Source organism: Triturus cristatus, chromosome 10 (assembly GCF_964204655.1).
Source record: "Triturus cristatus chromosome 10, aTriCri1.1, whole genome shotgun sequence".
NCBI lineage: Eukaryota > Metazoa > Chordata > Amphibia > Caudata > Salamandridae > Triturus > Triturus cristatus.
In genome coordinates this window covers 1,035,818,938-1,035,842,539 of record NC_140593.1, presented here as the reverse complement: position 1 = coordinate 1,035,842,539, position 23,602 = coordinate 1,035,818,938, and the positions used below count along the sequence as shown (strand labels likewise).

Genomic DNA, 23,602 nt, shown 5'->3' with positions numbered 1-23,602 from the left:
GTTTGCACCCTGCACCCATCCACCCCTGTACTGCTGGTAGTGTATGTTTGGTGATTCCCTGTGCCCCCCCATGCTAGTATACACCTCTGAAGCTTGACCCCAGCAGCTGCTTTACCTACCTGCAAGCAGCGTGTTTTCAAGCACCCCCAGTCTCCATTGGGTAACATTGGGCCCGACCTCCAACTTTGACCTCTGCACCCGGCCACCCCTGTGCTGTTGGTGGTGCAGTGTTTGTGCTTACCTGAACCTTGCCCTCTGCTGACTCAGAAACCCAAAGACTGGAATTATAAGTTGTGTACGTACCTGCAAAACCGCATTATTGTTTTCCTTCATTGGTTAACATTGCAAAGACTGAAAACTGCACTGTGTCCACCTTTGAAACATAAACGAATTTCTATTTAAAAACACACTTACCTTTATCTGAAGATGGTGGGCTTAAAATAAATCTTGAGCAAAGCTTATTTTCATAAAATTGGTGTGAATCTCCTTTTATAGTTGTGTGTCATTTATTGGTCACTGTGTGTATAACAAATGCCTCCTCTGTGTGCACTCCTCTGTGTTAGGCCTAAGGCTGCTCGCCCACACTACCACAAATAGAGCACTTTGGGTTTGCATTGAGACCTATACACTTCTGGGGAATTTCTGGACTCTGTGCACTTTATAACCACTTAGTGGTATACCATATACAGAGCCAGTATCCTTCAACTCTCAAGTAATATTCCACATATTATTCCATATATTTTTAGGGTAATTTTGTGTATGTGTAAATAGATTTTTGTGTCTAGAATGATGTTTTGTAAATACAAATTGTGAATTTGCACTTGAAATTCATGCCATATGCGCACACTAAGGGTTTTGTGAATCGGGCATACAATTACTCTTGGAATGATTTACAGAAAATTCTACTATAAAATCCATTCAGAGTTTACAGGTCCAAATCCACAAAAATTTGAACTCCTTAAGCATTTTTATGGTCTGGGTTGACAGCACAGCTGCCAGCCACCCAACAATTATGTGAGAATCACCAGGACAGCTGATTTGGCTCCGCCCACATGTTGGAAGCCAGGACTTCATGTTTTGATTGGGCAGGAGTTGTCACTTCCACAAAAAAGGACATGCCCTCCAAACTGCTGTGATCTTTTTGTTTATTTATCCTGCTGTTTGTGCTTTAACTTTCAGAGGCACACACACAACATTGTAATACAATTAAAGTGTCTTAAATAACAAGATCATTAATGTTGTTTTTCTCTGGCTGCAGGCTGCAGCATAAGTGGGAGAAGGGCAGTCATTAATGTCCATGGATTTTAACGTCTGGCTTGACATGCCAACTGTCACATGACTTTTAACCTGCACCAATTGTATTCTACAGTTCTTTACTTCCACACAAATACATGTCCAATCCCATGCTATTCGCTTGTAATGTTTCACATTACTATACAACATTTCTTTTGAGGCCAAACCTATTGGCATAGCCAATGTTTGTTGGTTTTCAAAAGGCTGCAACTTTTTTCATAATCCTCTGCATGTTTAAACGTATCTGTTCCTGTCTTGATTTTCAGGATGAGTGTGAAGTAGAGCTCGCAGAAGCAATGCCAGCCTTGGAAGCCGCACTTTCGGCCCTTGACACTTTAAAACCTGCTGATATTTCAGTTGTTAAAGCAATGCAGAATCCACCCAGTGCTGTTAAACTGGTCATGGAAAGTATTTGTGTGATGAAAGGAATTAAGCCTGACAGAAAACCGGATGGAACAGGTAAAAATATTAGAACACCAGTGTCCTCTTAACGATGATTTTGGGGGCCCTGGGCAAGAAATAATTTATCAACCCCTGGTGGGAACAGTTTTTGATTTTTGTACCCAGTTTACCCAGTTTGGGGAGAGTATGTAGCCTTACAGCTAAAGCGGTCACGTCGAAGCTGGGGAACCAGGTTTGAGTCTTGGCAACGACGCTCAACATCCTGTAATTATGGGCAAATCACTTAATCTCCCCGTGCCTAACAAAAATGGATGTGTCCTCATGTAACGAAACTGGTGCTATGTAAAGCGCTCTGATACCTGATATCTTTAGGTCTAGTTTGCGCTATATAAAACAAAAACAAAAAAAAGCTAATTCAAGCCCCATGATGCAAACCATTATTGAATTTTACGTTAAAGATTGAGATAGAGAAATAAACAAAAGTGATATCGAAAGAAAGTTCCTCTCGCAGGTGCCTTTGGAAGGTGGGGGCCCTGGGAAATTGTCCACTTAGCCCATGTCTTAAAATTCTCTGTAAACACTTACCTGGATTTTCTGTTTTTATTGTCTAGGGGGGAAACTCACTAAAGCGATGAGGCCAGAAGCCAAATTGCGTCAGTTGCACCAGTGCTGAACAATTTTTCACTGGTGCCAAGATATTTCAAAGCAGTGTTAAACCCATATTTGCATGCATCGACTTGTACAAAATTGTGTCTTTGCACTGCCAATGGTTGAAAATGTCAATGCAAAATATCTGGTGCTGATGGAAAATCGCATGGCACCATTGTATCTTACAAACTCTAGCAACTGATATGTGGGTGATATTTGGGGTAAGTAAAAATGTAAGTTAGAAATAACACTCACACAAAGTAAGAAGTTACACCTTACAATAGTTATTTTAAAGATATCAGAGTGACCAAACAATGCAAAGCGATTTTCAAAAATGTATTCAAATCTACTTTTTATTCAGTCATATTCACATACAAGAGATATGTACAGCAGAAAACAGCCAACGCGTTTCGTCCAAAACATAGGACTTCTTCAGGGCAATCTTAAAACCATAGTGTAAGATGATGATGCCTCGGATTCACCCATCGAAATGTAAGCGCAGTGCATAGTCTCAGTGCGTCTTATAAACCGCGTTCCTATTGAATGTAAAAAATACGTTCAATTGAGAGTAAATTGGGATGGGTGGTCACAGTAAATCCACTCCCGGGGCTTCCAAATTAGGTAGGCCAAGAGTGCATGAACCCTAATGGCGGCACCCAAATCCATGTCGAAGTTGCGTATATGCCTATCTTGGACCCACACAGGGACGGTGGACTAGAATAGCTATTCTACCTAACATGGAAGCCCCGGGAGTGGATTTACTGTGACCACCCATTTCAATTTACTCTTAATTGAATGGATTTTTCAACATTCAATAGGTACGCGGTTTATAATACTCGATGACACGACGCACGGCGCTTACATTTGGATGGGCGAATCTGAGATATCTTCATCTTACACTTCGGTTTTACGTTTGCCCTGAAGAAGTCCAATGATTTTGACGAAACGCATTGGCTGCTTTCTGCTGTATATATCGCTTTTATGGGAATATGACTGAATAAAAATAAGATTTGAATACATCTTTGAAAATTGCTTTGAATTGTTTGGTCACTCTGATATCTTGAATATAACTATTGTGTGATGCACCTTCTTACTTTGTCTGAATCTGTATAGTCCTGTCAGGATCACAACTTGGCAGTGGGTGCTTTAAGTGTGTGCACAATGCCAGGGACATGGCATTTATTTTCTTCTTTTTTATATACTTGGGGATACCAGGATAGGTGTGATTTATCCATTGGGTTCCAAGGTCATGCTTAGGTTAGTTATAAATAACACTGTGTCGGTAGGTACGCAACTTATAGAAATTAGAAGGTGGTGTGTAAATTCTAAATTTAAGTTCTAACTATAACCTGAGAATTTCTAATGTTTGTGAAGTTTAAGTATGGTTTGAATGGAAAGAATAAATAAAGCTTTGCTTACTATAACTTATCTCTAAACTTTGATTTTTTTTCATGGAATATATATATAAATCTCGATATATTGAGATATATATATGTATATATATATATGTATATATATATATGTATATATATATATATATATATATATATATATCGACATATTGATATATATATATATAGAGAGAGGGAGAGTGACACACACACACAAACGTGTGTTGAAACATGTAGTGGTTAGGAGACCTTAAGACACACACTTAATTTATAACAAAGGTGCAACCTAATATTTCTCTTTTGTGTCCATCAGGTAAAATGGTAGAAGACTACTGGGGTCCATCTAAAAGGGTTCTGGGAGATCTGAAGTTCCTTGAACATTTGAAGGTGTATGACAAGGAGAACATCCCTCCTGCCATAATGAAGAAAATTAGAGAAAACTTTATTGACAATCCAGACTTTCAGCCTGCAGTTATTAAAAATGTTTCATCAGCCTGCGAAGGTTTATGCAAGTGGGTGAGAGCGATGGAACAGTATGACCGTGTAGCTAAAGTGGTAGCCCCAAAGAAGGAACGTCTTAAAGAAGCTGAAGAAGCCCTTGCCATTCAGATGGAGAACCTTAATGCCAAGAGGGCTGAACTCAAAGAAGTAGAGGACCGCCTACAAGCCTTGAACGATGAATTTGATGCAATGAATGCAAGGAAATCTGAACTAGAAAGTAACATAGAATTGTGTTCACAAAAATTGGTACGTGCTGAAAAGTTGATAAGTGGTCTTGGTGGTGAAAAAGACAGGTGGACAGAAGCTGCGCATCTCTTGGGGACGAAGTACACTAATCTTACAGGGGATGTCCTGCTAGCATCAGGAACTGTTGCTTACTTAGGAGGCTTTACCGTGGACTTTCGTGTAGAATGTCAAACACAATGGCAAACAGTTTGCAAAGAGAAACAAATACCTTGTTCTGCAGAATTTATCCTAAGCCTTACTTTAGGAGACCCAGTGAAAATCCGTGCTTGGCAAATTGCTGGTCTGCCTGTCGACTCATTTTCAATCGACAATGGTGTTATTGTCACAAATTCAAGAAGGTGGCCATTAATGATAGATCCACAAGGTCAAGCCAACAAATGGATAAAAAATATGGAGAAGCACAACAAGTTATCAGTCATGAAACTTTCTGATGCAAACTACCTTAGAGGTCTGGAAAACGCTCTCCAGTTTGGAACCCCTGTCTTGATTGAAAATGTTGGTGAGGAGTTAGATGCCATTTTGGAGCCAATCTTGTTGAAACAAACCTTCAAACAGCAGGGTGTAGAATATATAAGACTTGGGGAGAACATTATTGAGTACTCACATGAATTCAAGCTGTATATGACTACTCGTTTAAGAAACCCACATTATCTCCCGGAGGTAGCTGTGAAGGTCTGCCTTTTAAACTTCATGATTACCCCACTTGGGCTGCAGGATCAACTCTTGGGGATAGTGGCTGCCAAGGAAAAGCCTCAGCTTGAAGAGAAGAAAAATGCACTGATCATAGAAAGTGCAACTAACAAAAAACAACTAAAAGAAATTGAAGACAAAATTCTTGAAGTTCTTTCATCATCAGAAGGAAACATTTTAGAGGATGAAAGAGCCATAAAAGTGTTATCTTCATCAAAGGTACTGTCTGAGGAGATCTCAGAAAAACAACAAATTGCCTCAGCAACAGAAAAAGAGATTGATGCCACCAGGTCAGGATACAAACCGGTGGCTTTCCATTCCTCAATTGTTTTCTTTTGTATCTCTGATCTGGCCAACATTGAACCCATGTACCAATATTCATTGACTTGGTTCATCAACTTGTATCTTCATTCCCTTGCACACAGTGTTAAAAGTGAGGACCTCGATGTAAGAATTCGCAACATCACCGACCATTTTACAGTTACCATATACAATAATGTTTGCCGATCCCTCTTTGAGAAAGACAAGCTGCTCTTCTCTCTTCTACTGACAATTGGAATACTACAAGGAGAAAACAAAGTCGATGATTTGGTATGGCGCTTCCTCTTAACAGGAGGTGTGGCTCTTGATAATCCCTATCCTAACCCTAGTCCTGACTGGCTGTCTGATAAATCATGGGCTGAGATTGTTCGAGCTTCAGATCTGAAAAATCTGCTTGGATTCATGATGCACGTAAATGAAAATGTTGGGCAGTGGAAAAAGATCTATGACTCCATAAAACCCCAAGATGAAACGTTTCCCGATGAATGGGGCCTTTCGAAAGGCTTAGATCGTATGGTCATTCTAAGATGTTTGCGACCTGATAAAATTGTCCCTGCAGTTCAAGAATTCATAGCAGAAAACATGGGGAAAACATACATTGAGCCACCAACATTTGACCTTGCTGGAAGTTACAATGATTCCAATTGTTGTGCACCTTTGATCTTTGTGTTATCGCCAGGAGCAGATCCAATGGCAGGTAAAAACAATATATGTAGCTATATGTCTGTATCTATACTAGCATTTCTAATGAACAGTTATATTTCTGAAGGTGGGCAAGTGGTAGCTTAATTTACACTTTCGGACAAGGAACTCAGCTTTTACAGCAGTAAAAAAGCATTTGGAAAGTGATTGTTGGTCTGCAGGAAAAAGCAGAAAGGTTCATGGGCAAAGACGAAGAACCGGCTTGTACATCCAGAGTGCTTGACACAGACTTACAATTGTTAATACAGTCTAAGCTAAGAAATACTGATCAAGGTTAATTCCCTCACTAAACACATTTGAGGCCATTTCCCAATGAAGACCAAGCACCATGCTTTTTGAGGCAAGCTATATCATTCTTAAGAGACCTGACTCAATGGATGTCTGTATGTAGTGGCTTCATTTCTATATTACACATTGTAACTTGAAGGGTTACTTCCTCCTTCACCAGTACAGTGGTTCTAAATATAATTTTGTTTCTAAACAGATCACCTGTTTTTTCTTAAAGTAGTAGTAACCTCTTAGTGTTAGTTGACCCTTCCCACATTATATCTTTTGCTTGCTGTGCTGTCTGTTCTCTTGCTGAGACTTCTGCTTTAGTGTTTAGGTCACTCGTGGAAAGCTCTAGATGAAGATGTATTCTCAAACTCTTAACTAGGTGTAGGCATCGAGACAATGTAGCAGATGGAGCTGTCACCTTATGCCGCCATTATATGGAGAATGAATTGACCACTTTGGTAAAGAGATGAAAAGTTATGGTTGGGGGTGAGTCCTTAGCATGTAAACAGGCAAACTATTGTATCATGAAACTCTTGGTTTGGATTCTTTAATTTCCCTTTTTTCCTATTTATGTGTTTTGGGTTTTCCCCATAGGCCCTGCCTTTGTTACCCTGGCAAGGTTAACTATGAAAATGTCCTTCTAGTCATAACATCCACTCAGCGCCGTATTACAGAAAGACTCCCTGTGACCCAGTGGGCATTAGCGCTAGCTCCTTGTCCTGCCAAGGCACTCTGGAATTATCGAAGGTGCTGCAGATGCTCGCACTGCCCATTCTAAAATGTGAATCATGCAGCCATACACTATGATCCGGCACAATAACAATGTGGTGTTCCATCACTGTAATGGGGACATGGCCCAGTGAAAATGAGGGAAGACTTTGTCTTTGCATCCACAACAGAAGCAAAGAATCTGTTGGTAGTTGCACTGATATTGTGCCAAATAAAGGGGGCACACAGTCAGTGCGCCCCTGGAGGGTGTTCCTTGGGTGAGGGGAAGGGGGCCCAATGGTTCCTCCAGACATGCACCTGCAAGCTGGTGCAGTAACACACCACACCTACCTACAGGGTGTTCCTTTCCTCCTCCTCCCCCTCTTATAATAGATGTCCATTTGCCTCCATTGAAAGACAGAGCCATGGTTTCAGACCGTGGCTCCATCTTTAAGTAATCCACCTTCCTCAGCACAAGCTGTACGAGATAGTGCCTGCGCTGAGGGCAGCACAATATTTTTGTGTAATTGGGCACATTGCCACAGTCTATGCCAGGCGCAATTAGTTAAGGGTGAGGCGCGGCACAAACAGGGACACTGTACCTGCTATTTAATTTGGGCCCTGGTCAAATTGTAAGTCATGGACTCTAGGTATTTTGGAGCATTTACGTTATGCTGTGGCAGAATAGAGTGGTTTTACAGCCAGACCATAGTTCAAACCAAAGATGTCTTCTCAGTATCACCTAGAAAAGTGAACACTCCTTCCAGATCTATGCAATATAGTATGGAAAAAACATTGCAGATCTTGGATAGTTACACAATCTTATTCATTTACATAGAACCCCTTCTTTTTGGCTGCAAGTGGCCTTTTGTGTGAAATGATGGACTTTTGGCTGGGGAAGAAGCTGTGCATAGCTATCCTGAGTATGGGAATGGTCTGCAATTACTAAGATGTACTAATCAGCTGGCACAGATTTACTCCCTGGATTTCAGGTCATGTCCATCCAGTGGATGATTTTGTAGTTGGATTCACAGGAAAATCCTTGCGTGGGATCTTGCAAGCTTCTTCTTGTGGATCATAAAACACATTGCTTGACCCTAGCAGAGATCCAGCATAGTTTGTCTGAAGAACAGGTGCTTTAATCAGAGACAGTTACTGTATACTGTTTTAATGTATTTCAGCCAGGGCTCTGGAATTAAAAGGCACATTTTGTGGTATAATGCTGTACACTTTGCGATACTATTACTTCATTATTTTATAATATTACTCATATTAACACTGGCTGGGCAAATGCTTCACCTCATTTGTACCAATTTAACACCCAAATACAGCAATTTGTAACAAAAAGGAGACCAGTCAAACGTTGCCATTGCCCTCTCAATGTACGGCAACATGTGCCACTACGTTTTAATTAACATTTGACCCATTTAAGCTAGAACTGATCTGGGTTTAATCCATCATCATTCTTTAGCTCACTCCGCCACCCCAGTTCAGACATGGCCATATGCAAATCAGTCTGACGCTGTGCCTCATAGGAACAGTCCATCCCAAACTGCCAAGCCATGTCTTCGCTGGATCGGAAACGAGCTTCCTGGGACCGGTTTCTGGCTAATCAGCCGTCATCAGCCAGGCTAGCTTGAATCCAGTGGCAAAGTGAGCAAGGGACCCACGTCTGGGCATACCCAGCCAACTTAGGGCGAACAAAGCAAAACCAAAGGGGATGATGGACGGAGTGTTGCTTATGCTGCAAATCCATAACTATGCAGAAAACTCCACAGATGCCAAATTGACATAATCCCAGTGGTACTGATTTCAGTATATAGCTGCTATTGGTCAGTTACCGGGAAGACTTGAGCTTGGAGTAATGAAGATTATCATTAAGTAAAAATGTTTGAATATTTAAGGATTTAATCAAGGGCAATGTTGGGAAGGCAATAAGGACCACAACAAGATTCTGGGACAGCCTACCGTTATCAGCGAGGGGAAGATTATTGACCTACAAGATGATGATGCTGCCAATGCGGCAATATCACTTTTCCAACATTAGGGTCACATTACCACGTGCTATTTTCAGAGAACTAGACATGATATTGACTGGACTGACTTGAACAAGGTACAATATAGAGTCTTGCTCATTCAACTCTGCCTTCCAAGGTAAAGAGAGTACTGGAGGCCACTCATATTGAAGGGTATTAATTAACTTTGCGACTGCAGTATAAGTCCAGATGGCCCCTATAGTCCTGTTCGCAGGATGCCTGATACTTGAAAGTCGAGAAACTGTCCGACTCACTGGAACCAATATAAGATCCAAGACAAAATGAACGTACTCGCCCGATTTGCCTCTAAGATGCCTACAGAAGGCAGCTGTTTGCATTCACTCACCACAAACTGGCACTGTGAGAAAGCTACTCCTTTCACCAATGGGGTGACATGTGTAAGTCTGGAACCCTTTGCACCTTCCAGGAGGTAACGGAGGAATACCATATCCAAGTAGGTCAATTCCTTACCCACAGAAAACGATTCCAACCAGCTCGACTGACCTGGAACAATGGAATGATAGAACCCTAGATCAACACAGTGTTGACCATAATATTGAAGCACAGCAAGGAGAAGAAAGCAGTTCCACTCTTATATAGACTTTTCTCTATACCACAACCCAACCACTGATCGAGCTGAGTGGGAAGAGACAATAGGAGAGGAAATTGACGTGATGACTAGGACATAACTTTGCATGCACACTACAAGTGTCCAGAAATAGTGGGAATTTGGCTTATACAATTTAATTATCTCCATCAGACCTACCTCACATTGGCCACAGGAATCCGACAGAAAGGACAGACACACACTGGGATAAACAGTAGCATATCCACATAAAAATGTCTTTACATGGTACAACTCAAGGGAAGGACAGCAATGGAAATGTACTGAATTTGGGGTTAGGCATGTGACTTAAGACTGACAAGAAGATCTGCCTTGGGAACATATGCGTACAGTCAGCATCCCTCGGAATAAGAACTTTGTAATGATCACAGAAAGTATATAGGGAATGATACACATGGCCATTATGCAAGCAAGATCACTGTACCCGCCCAGAAAACAACTTTCACATGGAATGGACTGTGTGACCTCAAGACCCACAAACCATTGATCCGGGCAGCAAAATACCCCACGTTTTGTTACATCATAACCATACGAGAAAATGTGATAGACAGGCAGGCCCCCTGAGGCCACATTGTACTCATCATATTCCGAAATAATGATCTTTTTACTATGGTTGTTTAATTGTACAACTTAAATCAATATATTTTGTTTAGAAAAAAAGAGATTACCAGGAAGCAATAGGGCCTGAGGTGACTTTCAATCAATTCCAGTTAAAAGCCCTGACACCTGACTTTTCAGAAAAACCCTTAGCACCAGAACATCAACCCGAAACCAGCTTTCTCTGTCACTGTTCCAGTCTGTACCCCACTCCCCTGAGACAAGCAGTACAAAGCATTGCTGATGCAGCACAGTAAAAAAGGTAGCAAGGTAAAGTAGAAGTTCGTACAAGAATGTTTTAAAGTTTCAACCATATTGTTTTATTGTAAGAAATTAAAAATGCAGTTATTGTGTTACTAAAAAGAAAAATAGGTAGAATTAGTACTTCCACTGGGGTTTCTTACTTGAGATCACCCACCAACCAGCCACAAAATAACTTCATGTTTCCACATGCCCTCTTGGAATAAGCTGCACTGTATGCAAAGAGAATGTCTAATGGTTGTGTAGACTTTGGAGTTTAGTACACAGATATCCCCTGGCCAGGGGTGTAGCTTTGGCAATAATATGTGGGGGATGTGAGTCTGAGGATTTCCAAAAAGCAGTAGGGTGCACCCAACTTAAAAAGAATGGCCGCATGTGGGAAGGGCAATGGGCAAAGTAAGGAACGTTCTTGGTACCATGTTTGTGCACATAGAGCCATAAGCGAGTGTAAGCAAATCTTCTTTCCCCCCTGTCCAGGCTCTTGCCATACAGCCAGATTTTCTTTTGTTTTGATAAACAAGTTTTATTGTGTTACTTACATTACAAAAGGTTGCATTCAAAGTGAACACCAAACCCAAATTAGTGTCTTTCACAGTTAAGGATATATCCAATACAATATTCAGCATGTCTTTTGGAAAGAATATCAACTGAACATCATCATGCAATCTACAGCGGGTCCACCCCGCAGCCCCACACAGCCAGATTTTATTTAAAAAAATACACACAAAAAGCCAAGCATGTGTCACAGTTCCTTCTTTAGAAAGTGGCATGATATAAGGCCTAATTCACAAGATATACACTAGTAACTATGCAAACAAGGTGTGACAATGTGGCATTTGGCACTATGTTGCGTGCTAGGCTTGGTTGGCTAAATTGTGTTTTATTAAAAGATGCTTAAAGATAGTTCCCATTTTTAAAAAAGAAATACCCGCTGCAAGATCACAGGCCAAACACCCATGCAGTGCATTAATGTATTCCAGAGTATACTCAGGCAAACTTTTGGAATCACAACTGACAAAATTGCCCCCTTTTTCCATGTCGTTTGCATTCTCCTGTGGGAGCTAGGTGCACAGCTGGGAATTCGGTCCTATTTGCTATCAGTCACAGAAATATTTGCAGAGTAGATAATGACCTTTTTCCTGCCCAGGGTTAATCTGTTCTCCGGCAATTTACCTCATCCAGTTTAATTGTAGGCGAGGTAGCCAGCATGGGTCCCCTGTGTGAATGGTGGACAATGTTGTCCACTCCAGTTCCTCCATAAAGTACTGTAATGAATTGGAAGTCAAGTGAGTAGGTTTAACAATAGCCCAGACCTAACATCAGCAGGTCTGACTAGTGAAGGAAAGCATGAACATGCTTAGTAGCAGCTACACACAGCAGCAGCACAGGCCTATGGCATTGAAGACCAGGCTCAGCAGCAGTAGCAGACAAGACTGAAGGCCGAGGTGAGGGGTACAGGAAGAACTAACAGAGGCTAAATGAGGAACATAAGATACAAATTCTACTAGGTGAAAACACATGGAACATCAAAGCTTTCATACAACTAGCACCAAGCAACAATATAAGGCATCCAAAACTCTTAGGATAATACAGAAAGTGCAATACAAACCACATTGACAGCTGGTGATCTTTACAGCGACCAAGCAAGACAAATGTTTTTAGAAGGGTTCGCCCATCTTGCTTCCAGAGATTAACATGCACAAGAGGGTTAAACAGCACATTTGAAGGCCCAGTTTACACCAAACCTATCTATGATGTCATAGGTTCAGAGAGGGCACCTGTGAATCTCCCATTTGAAGTGGTTACTGGTATATCATCCCAAGATAAATTTGAGAAAATAGTGTTAAGTGGTGTAAGTAGATACTCAGTAATATGTTGTGACTGAGATCATATAGATAATTTATGTTGTGAAGGATTGGAAGCATTCAGTGAGCAAGACTGTTCTCTAAGGTGTAGGACTCACACCAAATGAGTGAATCCGTTCATTAGATTGTGGCGCTTGCATACTGTAAGTGCAGTTATGCTCCAGAAAGTGTGACTTGCAAACAGCCAGTCACTCCCAGTGAATGAAACTCTTCTATGTTAAGAGACTAACACCCAGTGCATGAGACGGTGAAGCAATAACTGAAATTCCCACTCAATGCCAGATCTTGTGCAACAATAATGGGGCTTAAATTCATTTAAGACTCAGCTCTAACGCAGATTTGTAGATGCACCTCATTCCTGACATTGAGATCCCCATCGGTGTCAGCACTGTGAGACTCGCACACTTATACAATAAATATCACTCCTGACTTTCAACACCCACTTGTATCCAGACCGGTCACACATAGCTCTGCCAATGAACTTCAGTTCTGACCCGCAATGCTCTGTGTTACTCCAATCCCAAATCATAAACAGAGGCTTCTGCCAATGCATCTTACTTGCAGCGCCAGCCACTCGTAATTCTCCCACTACGCCTCAGTTCTGACATGTATCAACCACAGGTCTTTCCCATTCACCCACACACTCTCACTCACACATATTCTTCGACCGTTAGAGACTTTCCCTTTCCAGCTAGGCATACACACACATAGCCCCATAGACACACTCCCTGACATGCAGCGCTCCCTGCTATGCACTGAGGTAACATTAATCTCTACCACAACAACTAATTCCTAATCTACAATGTCACACACACACACACACTATTCTGCTAATGCACTCACATCGAAACACCTGACAGAAAGAGTGTGCTACCAGAGTTCTTTAGGGGAATACAAACATACGTGCACACACGTGTCCACGCGCACACACACCCACACACACATACACATACACACACACACAATTGCCACTCCATGTTAGCCATGCCTCAGTGACCACCTGGGAGCTTTGTCAACAGTTTCTCATGACACACAAAAACACATACACTTGATTGGTACTCCATGCCTAAGTGACCACCTGGGAGTTTTGCCAACAGCCTTTCAAGATACCCAAACACACACCTAATTCCAGCCATTAGTATCCACTCCACAATAAAAAACAATTATCTTTGCCAACTTATTTAATACTGAAGGCCAGTTCGCTGACTGCTGGACTGTGCCATCATGACATCTCTTACTGTCTATCTCTCCTTCACAACATACAGTCCACTCCTCACACACTATTTTATGAGTCTTCAAATTAGTGACCAAAGATCACACAAGCAACTTTCTAGCAAGCACATTAACCTCATCATCTACCAAGTACTGAGGAACTGAAACACCCATTTTTAAAGCACTGTAGCAACATACTGTAAGACAAAGGGCCAATACAAAAATAACTAACTTTTATCAAGAGTCTCCAACTCCTGGTTAAACAAATACCTGTCTCCAAGAGTCTGAACTGAATATGTCACTGGCAGGTTCAGCCCTTGGCTAACCATAATCTGTGGCCCACTGTGAATAGAGAGACAGGTGACCCCATGACCAGAACAGTTTTAGAAAAGCAGTAAGTGGTGGTATTTTGGGGATACGGAGACCAGACTGCTTGAAGGAAGACTCACTGGCTAACTGCCCTTGCTGCACACACTACCAGAAATTAGATACGTCGAACTGCTGCCTAGCATCAACATCCACTGTGTGAAGTCACTGTTGTCAGGGTGAGAGTGGTGTAACTAGATGAAGGCCGAGCCAGCACACAATTCTAAATTGGACCACAGCCTGAGCCCATGAACCATGCCTTTCCATGAAAGGCTCAGCAGTAGGAGGCTGACAACACCTTCAAGCAGCAACCATTAACTTGACAACAGCCCTTCCTTTACTGCCCACAGCAGGCATTAGATCAGACAGTGAAAATATTTGGGGGGGGGTGTTCTACCCCATGAACCCCCAAATGCTACGCTCCTACCCCTCACAGTACTTTGATGATTTTGTTTCCCTCTTAGGATTGCTGAAGTTTGCTGATGACCTGGGCATGGGAGGAACCAACATTCAGACAATCTCCCTTGGCCAGGGCCAGGGACCAATAGCAGCAAAGATGATCAATCAGGCAATAGTGAACGGAACCTGGGTGGTCTTACAAAACTGCCATCTTGCTACCAGCTGGATGCCAGCACTGGAAAAAATATGTGAAGAGGTGATAGTGCCCGAGAACACCCACCAAAGGTTCAGGTAAGTGATTCACTGCTGATCATTTAGCTGTTCTTTATCAGTACTTATTATCTCCCTGGGTCATTTTAGCCTATTTCGCAGGTGAATCACTTATGATTGTACGTAACTGCGATTTTGCATTTGATTTAAGAATGCTAAATATCTATGCATCCTGGATCTGAAACAACCTTCTTGTATCCTTCAAGACCACCCTAACACTACTGCAGTAGCAGCTGAAGTCTCACCCCTTTAAACACAACATTACAATGCATTAACCAATCAGAACCAAGATTTCTCTTCTATCACTCATTGACTTTATGCTTCTTTTTGAACATACACTGTCTCTGCTGCCTTTTGGATAGGTTTGCACTAGAAATAATATATACATATATAATACCATACATACAGAAACAATGAAAAAAAGTAACACACACCTCTTGATTCTGCCCTTATGTAAACTAAAAACTGATTTAGAAAAAGTAGGGCTAATTCCCCCCGTCCTGAATATCAAGTTTGTATTTACATTTATGTAAGATATTACATTACTACAGCCTTACAGGTAATGACAACTTTCCACCTTTCTTTCAGTCAATGTCTAACTTTTTCCATTGCATCTCTTCAAATATCATTGACGATGTAGTTGTTTGTCATTTTATGTTGATTAATGCGTCAACTATTTTCTCAACAGATTATGGGTAACCAGTTACCCATCCGATAAATTTCCTGTCAGTATCCTCCAGAATGGGATCAAAATGACCAACGAACCACCCAAGGGACTTCGTGCAAACCTTCTGCGTTCGTACCTGAATGATCCAATCTCGGACTCGGCATTCTTTAACAGTAGCGACAAACCAGTTATGTGGCAAAAGTTGATGTTCGGACTCTGCTTTTTTCACGCCCTTGTCCAGGAAAGGAGAAACTTTGGTCCTTTGGGTAAGATATTGATAGATTTGCAGTGTCAGTAACAAAAAATTCTTCTGTCAGACTTGTAAGTAAAACCATCAAAGTGAAATGTGAAACCCATATGTTCCTGTAAATTTACATTTCATGTCAAATGATTTATGTTGTCACAGAGCTTCTTAAAACCAGTGATTAATGATGATTTCAGTCAAACTTCTTTAACACCAAACTCTGATTTTGTCGGTATAGAAGAGGGTGGTATTTACAGTACTTGATTAAATCCATTATGCTAGGATGAGGTATTTTTGTACCTTCTATTCTGAGTTTTGGACACATAGATCCAGTATTTATTGCGCATAAATCTGCATGTTTTGCATTATTTTCTGGATAAACTTCATCAGGATTTACCTGGCAAAATCTTTCAGAGAAAAACAGCAGAGTTTGATAATTATCCGACAATTCAGAGATCCGATTCCTGTAAAAATGCGTTCTTGTACAAGGATCAGAATTTAACTCCTGGGCCATAATCAGGGCTTATTAGAGATTTATTTGAACATCAGACAGCCACCATACTTGTTTTCTTGGCCAGTGCTTTTCAGCAGCATAAGATATTTCCTCTGTACAAACACACTCTTACTTCCAAAGAAATACCTGGTCAATATCTGGGTGTGGTTCCCATCAGATTTGAAATGATGTATTAATTTTTGTGTGGTTTTGATGGCGAAATGGATACATGTCGCTGTAACGAGCATTTCAATAGCCTGTGTATACAAATAGAGTCATTAGGATCTCTTTGGACAATTTTAAATGCATCCGTTGCAAATCCAATGTTTGCCCCACTCACTGCTGCCGCTCCTGCCTGCCTGCCTTTGCCGCCTCCTGCCTGCAGATTCCTTCGCTCGCTGCCCGCTGCTCCTGGGAATTTCCTGCTGCTCCTGGGAATTTCCCGCTGCCCGCTGCTTCTTGGAATTTCCCGCCGCTGCCTCCCTGCGGCCCCGCCCCCCTGTGATTCCATTCGCCGCCCCGCTCCCGCCACCCAGCTGCTCCTCCCTCCCGGCTCCTTACTTAAGGGGACCGTAGGGGACCACAGAGTGTGACCGCTCAGCCCTCCACAGGGCTTGGTCGCCCCACTCACTGCTGCCGCTCCTGCCTGCCTTTGCCGCCTCCTGCCTGCAGATTCCTTCGCTCGCTGCCCGCTGCTCCTGGGAATTTCCAGCTGCTCCTGGGAATTTCCCGCTGCTTCTTGGAATTTCCCGCCGCTGCCTCCCTGCGGCCCGCCCCCCTGTGATTCCATTCGCCGCACCGCTCCCGCCACCCAGCTGCTCCTCCCTCCCGGCTCCTTACTTATGACGCCCCCAGAGCGACCGCGCAGCGGACGCGCGCAGCGGGAGTGCCAATTGAGCGCGGAAGGTGCACCAAAGGTAAGCCCGTCTGCGCCCGTCCGCGCCTGGACCGCGCCCAGCGCCAGACCCCCTGGTCCTCGCCCTCGCCAGCACACCCTGCACATCTACGACGCCAAAACCCTCCAATCACTCAACGCCGGCCGAAACACCGCCTGCTACCGAGCCACCCCGAGACGCACCCACGGACCCTTCACCTGCCTGACCTGCCGCTTCACCGGCCTCCGACCCAACACCGCACCTGCTAAACCGAGCCCCAGCAACAAACACCTGATGTGCATCCTGCCGTTCACAGGCATGACGTCGAACTCTGGAACCTCCTCGACTCGACAGCACCAGACATCGCCTCCCTGACGGAAACCTGGATGAACGCCTCCTCAGCGCCCGATGTCGCCATCGCCGTCCCAGAAGGCTACAAAATCACCAGGAAGGACCGCGTCAACCAGACAGGAGGAGGCATCGCCATCATCCACAAGAATACCATCCGCATCATGACCAACTCCGATGACACCTTCACCTCCGCCGAACACCTCCACTTCCAGATACACACCGACCCCAAGACCACGCTCAGAGGCACCCTCGTCTACAGACCACCGGGACCACGCACACAGCTCAGCGAAGACATCACAGACTTCGTCAGCCCGCACGCCATCAATTCCACCGACTACATCCTCCTGGGGGACCTCAACTTCCACCTGGAGGACAACAAGGACCGCAACACCACTGCTCTGCTGGACAACCTGGCCAACCTCGGACTCAAGCAACTGGTAACCACCCCCACCCACTACGCCGGCCACACGCTTGACCCAGTCTTCTCATCCAGCAAATACGTCACCTTCAGCCACTCCACCAATCTCCGTGGACTGACCACAGCTGCGTCCACTTCAGCTTCAGTAAAACGACGACCCACCACCACCCTCAACAAGCCCCCGCAGGAGCTGGAACAAGATCACCGGCGACCAGCTCACCACCTTCCTCAGCCAGAACCCCCCCACCAGCTCAACGGACCCCAACGAAGCCACCAACAACCTCACACAGTGGATCACCAACTGCGCAGACGCCCTCGCACCACTGAAGAAGAACCCCCCCAGCAGACGCGGCAGCAAGAAAGCCTCCTGGTTCACCGACGAGCTCATCACCTCCAAGAAGAACTGCCGCTCCCTGGAGAACACCTGGCGCACCAACCAGACCACAGACAACATGACGGCCCTCAAACACGCCACCCGCAAACACCACCAACTGATCCGCGCCACAAAGAAGACAGCCTTCAAGGAACGACTGGACAACAACACCCACAACAGCAAGGAACTCTTCAGCATCGTCAAAGAGCTCTCCAACCCCGACGCCGGAAACAATGACATCACTCCCTCGCAAGACCTCTGCGACTCCCTCGCAGCCTTCTTCCACGACAAGATCGCCAACATTCACAAAAGCTTCGGCCCACCAACCACGAACCCCACCACCGAACTGATGCCCCCCACCGCCACCCTCCGCACCTGGACCCCAGTCAGCACCAAAGACACAACACGCACAATGAACACCATCCACTCCGGATCCCCTACGTACCCCTGCCCACACCACATCTTCAACACGGCCGACCACATCATCGCACCCCACCTCCGCAACATCATCAACGCCTCCTTCAACACCGCCACCTTTCCGGAGTGCTGGAAACACGCCGAGATCAGTGCCCTGCTGAAGAAACCAACTGCAGACCCCTCCGACTTCAAGAACTACCGCCTCATCTCGCTCCTCCCGTTTCCTGCCAAAGTCATCGAGAAGACCGTCAACAGACAGCTAGCCGCCTTCCTCGAGACCAACGGATCCCTCGACCACTCGCAATCCGGCTTCCGAGCCAACCACAGCACGGAGACCGCCCTCATCGCAGCCACAGACGACATCAGATCCCTAATGGACAATGGGGAAACTGCGGCCCTCATCCTCCTGGACCTCTCCGCAGCGTTCGACACTGTCTGCCACCGCACCCTGGTACAGCGCCTGAACAACACCGGCATCCAGGAGAAGGCCCTGGAGTGGATCACCTCATTCCTCGCCGGAAGAACCCAGAGAGTCCGCCTCCCGCCGTTCCGGTCAGCGGCCACCGAAGTCATCTGCGGCGTTCCACAAGGGTCATCGCTCAGCCCCACCCTCTTCAACGTCTACATGAGCCCCCTCACAACCATCGCACGTCAACACAACCTCAAGATCATCACCTATCCTCTCCCTCACCAGCGACCCGGACGCCGCCAGAGCCAGCCTACGCGAAGGGATGAAAGACGTCGCCGAATGGATGAAGAACAGCCGCCTGAAACTGAACTCAGACAAGACGGAGGTCCTCATCCTGGGATCATCACCCTCCACCTGGGACGACTCCTGGTGGCCCCCCGCCCTGGGAGCCACCCGCAAGCCAACGGACCACGCACGCAACCTAGGCTTCATCCTGGACTCCTCCCTCTCGATGACCAGACAAGTCAACGCCGTCTCGTCTTCATGCTTCAACACCCTGCGCATGCTTCGAAAGATCTTCCGGTGGATCCCCACCGAGACCAGGAAGACGGTCACCCAGGCCCTCGTCACCAGTCGGCTGGACTACGGGAACGCCCTCTACGCCGGAACCGCCGCCAAACTCCAGAAGAAACTCCAACGGATCCAGAACGCCTCAGCACGACTCATCCTGGACATCCCCCGACACAGCCACATCTCCGGACACCTGAGAGACCTGCACTGGCTCCCCGTCAACAAAAGAATCCCGTTCCGACTCCTCACCGACGCACACAAGGCCCTCCACGACCTGGGCCCCAAGTTCCTCAACAGCCGCCTGACCTTCCACAAGCCCACCCACCAGCTCCGCTCCGCCAGCCTCGCTCTCACCACCGTCCCCCGCATCCGCAGAGCCACCGCCGGAGGAAGATCCTTCTCCTACTTGGCAACCAAGACATGGAACTCCCTCCCCATCCACCTCCGGACAACGCAAGACCATCTCGCCTTCAGGAAGCAACTCAAGACCTGGCGGTTCGAGCAGTAGCGTTCCCCCCCCCAGCGCCTTGAGACCCTCCGGGTGAGCAGTGCGCTATACAAATGCCTATAATTGATTGATTGATGATTGAGTGTAGGATCAGAAAATGAGTAGTTTAAAATGACTTGTGCAGTAGCTCTGAAACTCTAACATAGTGTGCATGTTTTTTAAGGACCCTTTCAGTGAGCAATCTTCTTCAATGCCAATGCGCCTGTGCTACATTGTTATGTATACCTTCATACACACAAGCAGGTGCAGGGTGGCACTATTATTCTATCTATAATGAAGTGAGAAGTATAAAACAAGTGTAGGAACATAGGGACCGATTACGATGCCGTGTGAAAAGCCTCCAAATGACAGTCAGATTCCCCTAGACCGTGTCGGAACCTATCCGCCCGACTACGTCGGAAACAATTCCGACCTACCGATTAAGATGGTCCCGGTCCGAAAGCAAACCATGCGGTCAATTCGAATCGGTTCTGACCGACACTCGGAGAATCTGAGTCGGTCGAAGCCGCTTCATACAGCTCTATGGACAGCGGTTTCGACTGACACATTACAATGTCGGATTCTAACAGCCTTTCCGAGTCGGACTGTCCGACATGAAAAGTTGTTGGAAACTGACTTTGGGGGCTCCTAGTAGGCCCCCTTCATCTTGAGGCCACCGTTTGGGGGCGGTGGGGGTACCTAAGTGACTCCCCCTTTAAGACAAGGCACTGTGTGGCAGGCACCATTGGGTGCCTGCGACAGGGTGCAAGGTTTTCCGCAAACACCCCTTTTCCCCATGGGAGCCAGAGTTGTCGGTTGGAACACAGGGTCCCATAGAAGTCAATGGAAGTCCTTCCGAATGGTCTTTGGAAGCAACGGTGTTCCGAAGCATCGTAATCGGCCATGTGGAACCGCCGATCGCAAGTCGGGCCTTTTAGTTTCCGCACAACATCATCATCGCCCCCTAAATGCAAAGTTTAACTATCCAACATATGCCTTGCCCTTAACTGCTTGCATAGGGTTACGCCGTCTGCGATATGCAGTGCCTCTGAATCACTGACAATTTTGCTTGCAACAGACATCTAACTCTGCTGCCAGATTAAACCCAGCAATGGTAAAGCCATTAGGTCTCCCCATTTTTAAAGAAGCATTACCATTCATGTTATCATACCCTTCAAAAGCTGCAAAATGCACTTTCCTGATGCAGGGTTTAGTGCCTAGTTGTCCCCCGACTTCAACACAAATACTTTCAGTAGTAGACTGTGGTAGCCCAAGTCCTTTTTAGGTCGAGCCTAGCGACAGCGCGCATGCATTGCTCGCTCTGCGAGGCATGCTGTAGTAGGGTGTGCTGTGGAAGTCTCGTTAACTCTCTGCCCATATTTGTCATTGGCTTTGTGTCATTGTCCTTCTTAAATGCTAGCTTCAGATTGGTAAATACGCTTTTTAGTCCCTCCTTGGTACCGCCTTGTCTCCGTTTGTTACCGCCCATAACGACTCGACCTTTTACTGGTCATGCTACACGGTCTGCTTTATCATGGCTAAGAGCACTATTTTGTTTTTATTTTTTATTTTTTATTTGCAGCACGGTTAGCTTTCACTTTAGCGGCCGCTCTTGTTTATTTAATTAATTTGCAGCACGGGCCACTTTCACTTTTGCAGCCTCACTTGTTTATTTAATTAATTAGCATTGCGGTCCACTCTCCTTAGCAACTGTGCTTGGTTATTTAATTAATTTGCTGTTTTCTTCTGCTTGAGGGGCACAGGCTGGGCTAGAGCCATGTACATCGAGCAAGGCTTAGTTCTGTTGTGGTGAAAGGCAGGCACTTTTACCTAAACAAGCATTTGCAATGCAATAGGTCTCGCAGTTACGTGAGTTTGAGCTATTGACATTGCAAATGTCAATGCCTTTTATTTTTGTTTTCGTTTTAAAACATAAATAAAAGACATTGTCATTTACAATGCCAATAGCTTAAACTCTCGTAAATGAGAGACCTGTTGCATTGCAAATGCTTGTTGTGGGTCCCATAGGCCCCTCACAAAAGCGTCACCTCAGGGCAGGCGCAAAAGTTATGCACTGCAGAGGTGAGGGTAGGTTAATTATAGTATGGTATGGCATATATGACAGGCTGGTATGGTAAATGGGGTAAAGTAGGGAAAGTAGCTTATGCATGTTAGGTAACTATGAAGAATGAAGTATTTTGCGGCTTATATTTATGAAGTAATAATACATAAAATTCAGTAGCAGGAAAACATCTCTTGTTTGCTTCAGATTAAGATTACATGGTTTCGATGATCTGTGTACAGTTCCTGTAATCCTTCAATTTAAAGGAAAAAAAATCTTAAATCCAGGAGATCGCTTTCATTAGGTTTAGCATAAAACCTCTCTCCAAGGACTGAATTAATGGTAAGGATGGGGTCGACTTGTTCTACTGATAGAGAGGCACTCATGCTCAAAATGAAATTTCAAAATAAAGAGGCATTGATACTCCTACCTTGTACCTTTATGTACCTTAAAAAACACAAACACATCTCCCTAACTTTTCCATACATGGAGAACCTGCCAATATTTTTGCAGTTCCATATTTCAAGATTGACTCATTGCAGTAAAGGGCATCTGATCATCCGGATATCTAATCTCCGATAGAACAAGTAATGGGAATTACTAGACCCATCATGATTACCAGTAACGAGGCAAACCAGTGGGCCAGGGAATTGCGAATTAGGGAATATCAGTATACCTTAATATCATAGCCAAGCTATCAAATCTAAAAATATCGACAGTTAAACATGTATAGAGTTTCTGTACTTAACTAACTCCACAGCAGTTTACCTTGATTATATATAATCAGGTATATATATATATATATATATATATATATATATATATATATATATATATATATATATATATATATATATATATATATATATATATCCACACGTCAGGTAGCACCAAAAAGGAAGGCCACAGGAAGTTCATTTCAGTTAATTTATTTGAAAATCGGCAACTTGCCAGCAGTCACCTCACCATAAATCAGGCATCAGAAATCTGTAGCCAGACGCGTTTCAGGAGTCTTTAATCCTTTCTTCAGTGGCACAATCAAAAGAATGAGCAATCGCGCTGGACACGTGCAGTTTTATTCCAAACACCTGCCCATGTGGGCGTGGCGCTCCCACAGCCTCTTGGTGTTTGTAGTCCCTTTGAAGTAATCCCAAATGGGTGCGCTTCCATTCCTGGAGGGGTGGGCTCCCCGAGACATAGCTAGTGAGTTGGCCCCGGGGGATGAGGACCCCAAGGCCATAGAAGGCTCAGGGAGGGTAGCCACTTGGCCCATCTTCCCTTAAAATGTAAATAGCAGCCCTGAGGGATGGAGTCTCTAGTGCCTTTTAAAGGCTCGGGGAAGGGGACCGTCTGCCCCCAGCCCCCCTTTTTTGGCATTTCAGCCTCAGGGGTGATCTCCCTGGGCCTATAATGGCTGGGGGAGGTAG

The 23,602-nt window shown here is 44.7% G+C and overlaps 1 protein-coding gene across 1 annotated transcript in view; it reads left to right on the top strand.

Annotated features, from left to right (window-relative positions):
- DNAH3 (dynein axonemal heavy chain 3) overlaps positions 1-23,602 on the top strand; it is a 694,204-nt gene that overhangs the window by 572,993 nt on the left and 97,609 nt on the right. The window contains exons 51-54 of the mRNA XM_085629109.1: positions 1,560-1,752; positions 4,048-6,189; positions 14,605-14,830; positions 15,498-15,742. Of these exons, the coding sequence (XP_085485235.1) occupies positions 1,560-1,752; positions 4,048-6,189; positions 14,605-14,830; positions 15,498-15,742 (2,806 nt within the window). The remainder of the gene's footprint in view (positions 1-1,559; positions 1,753-4,047; positions 6,190-14,604; positions 14,831-15,497; positions 15,743-23,602) is intronic.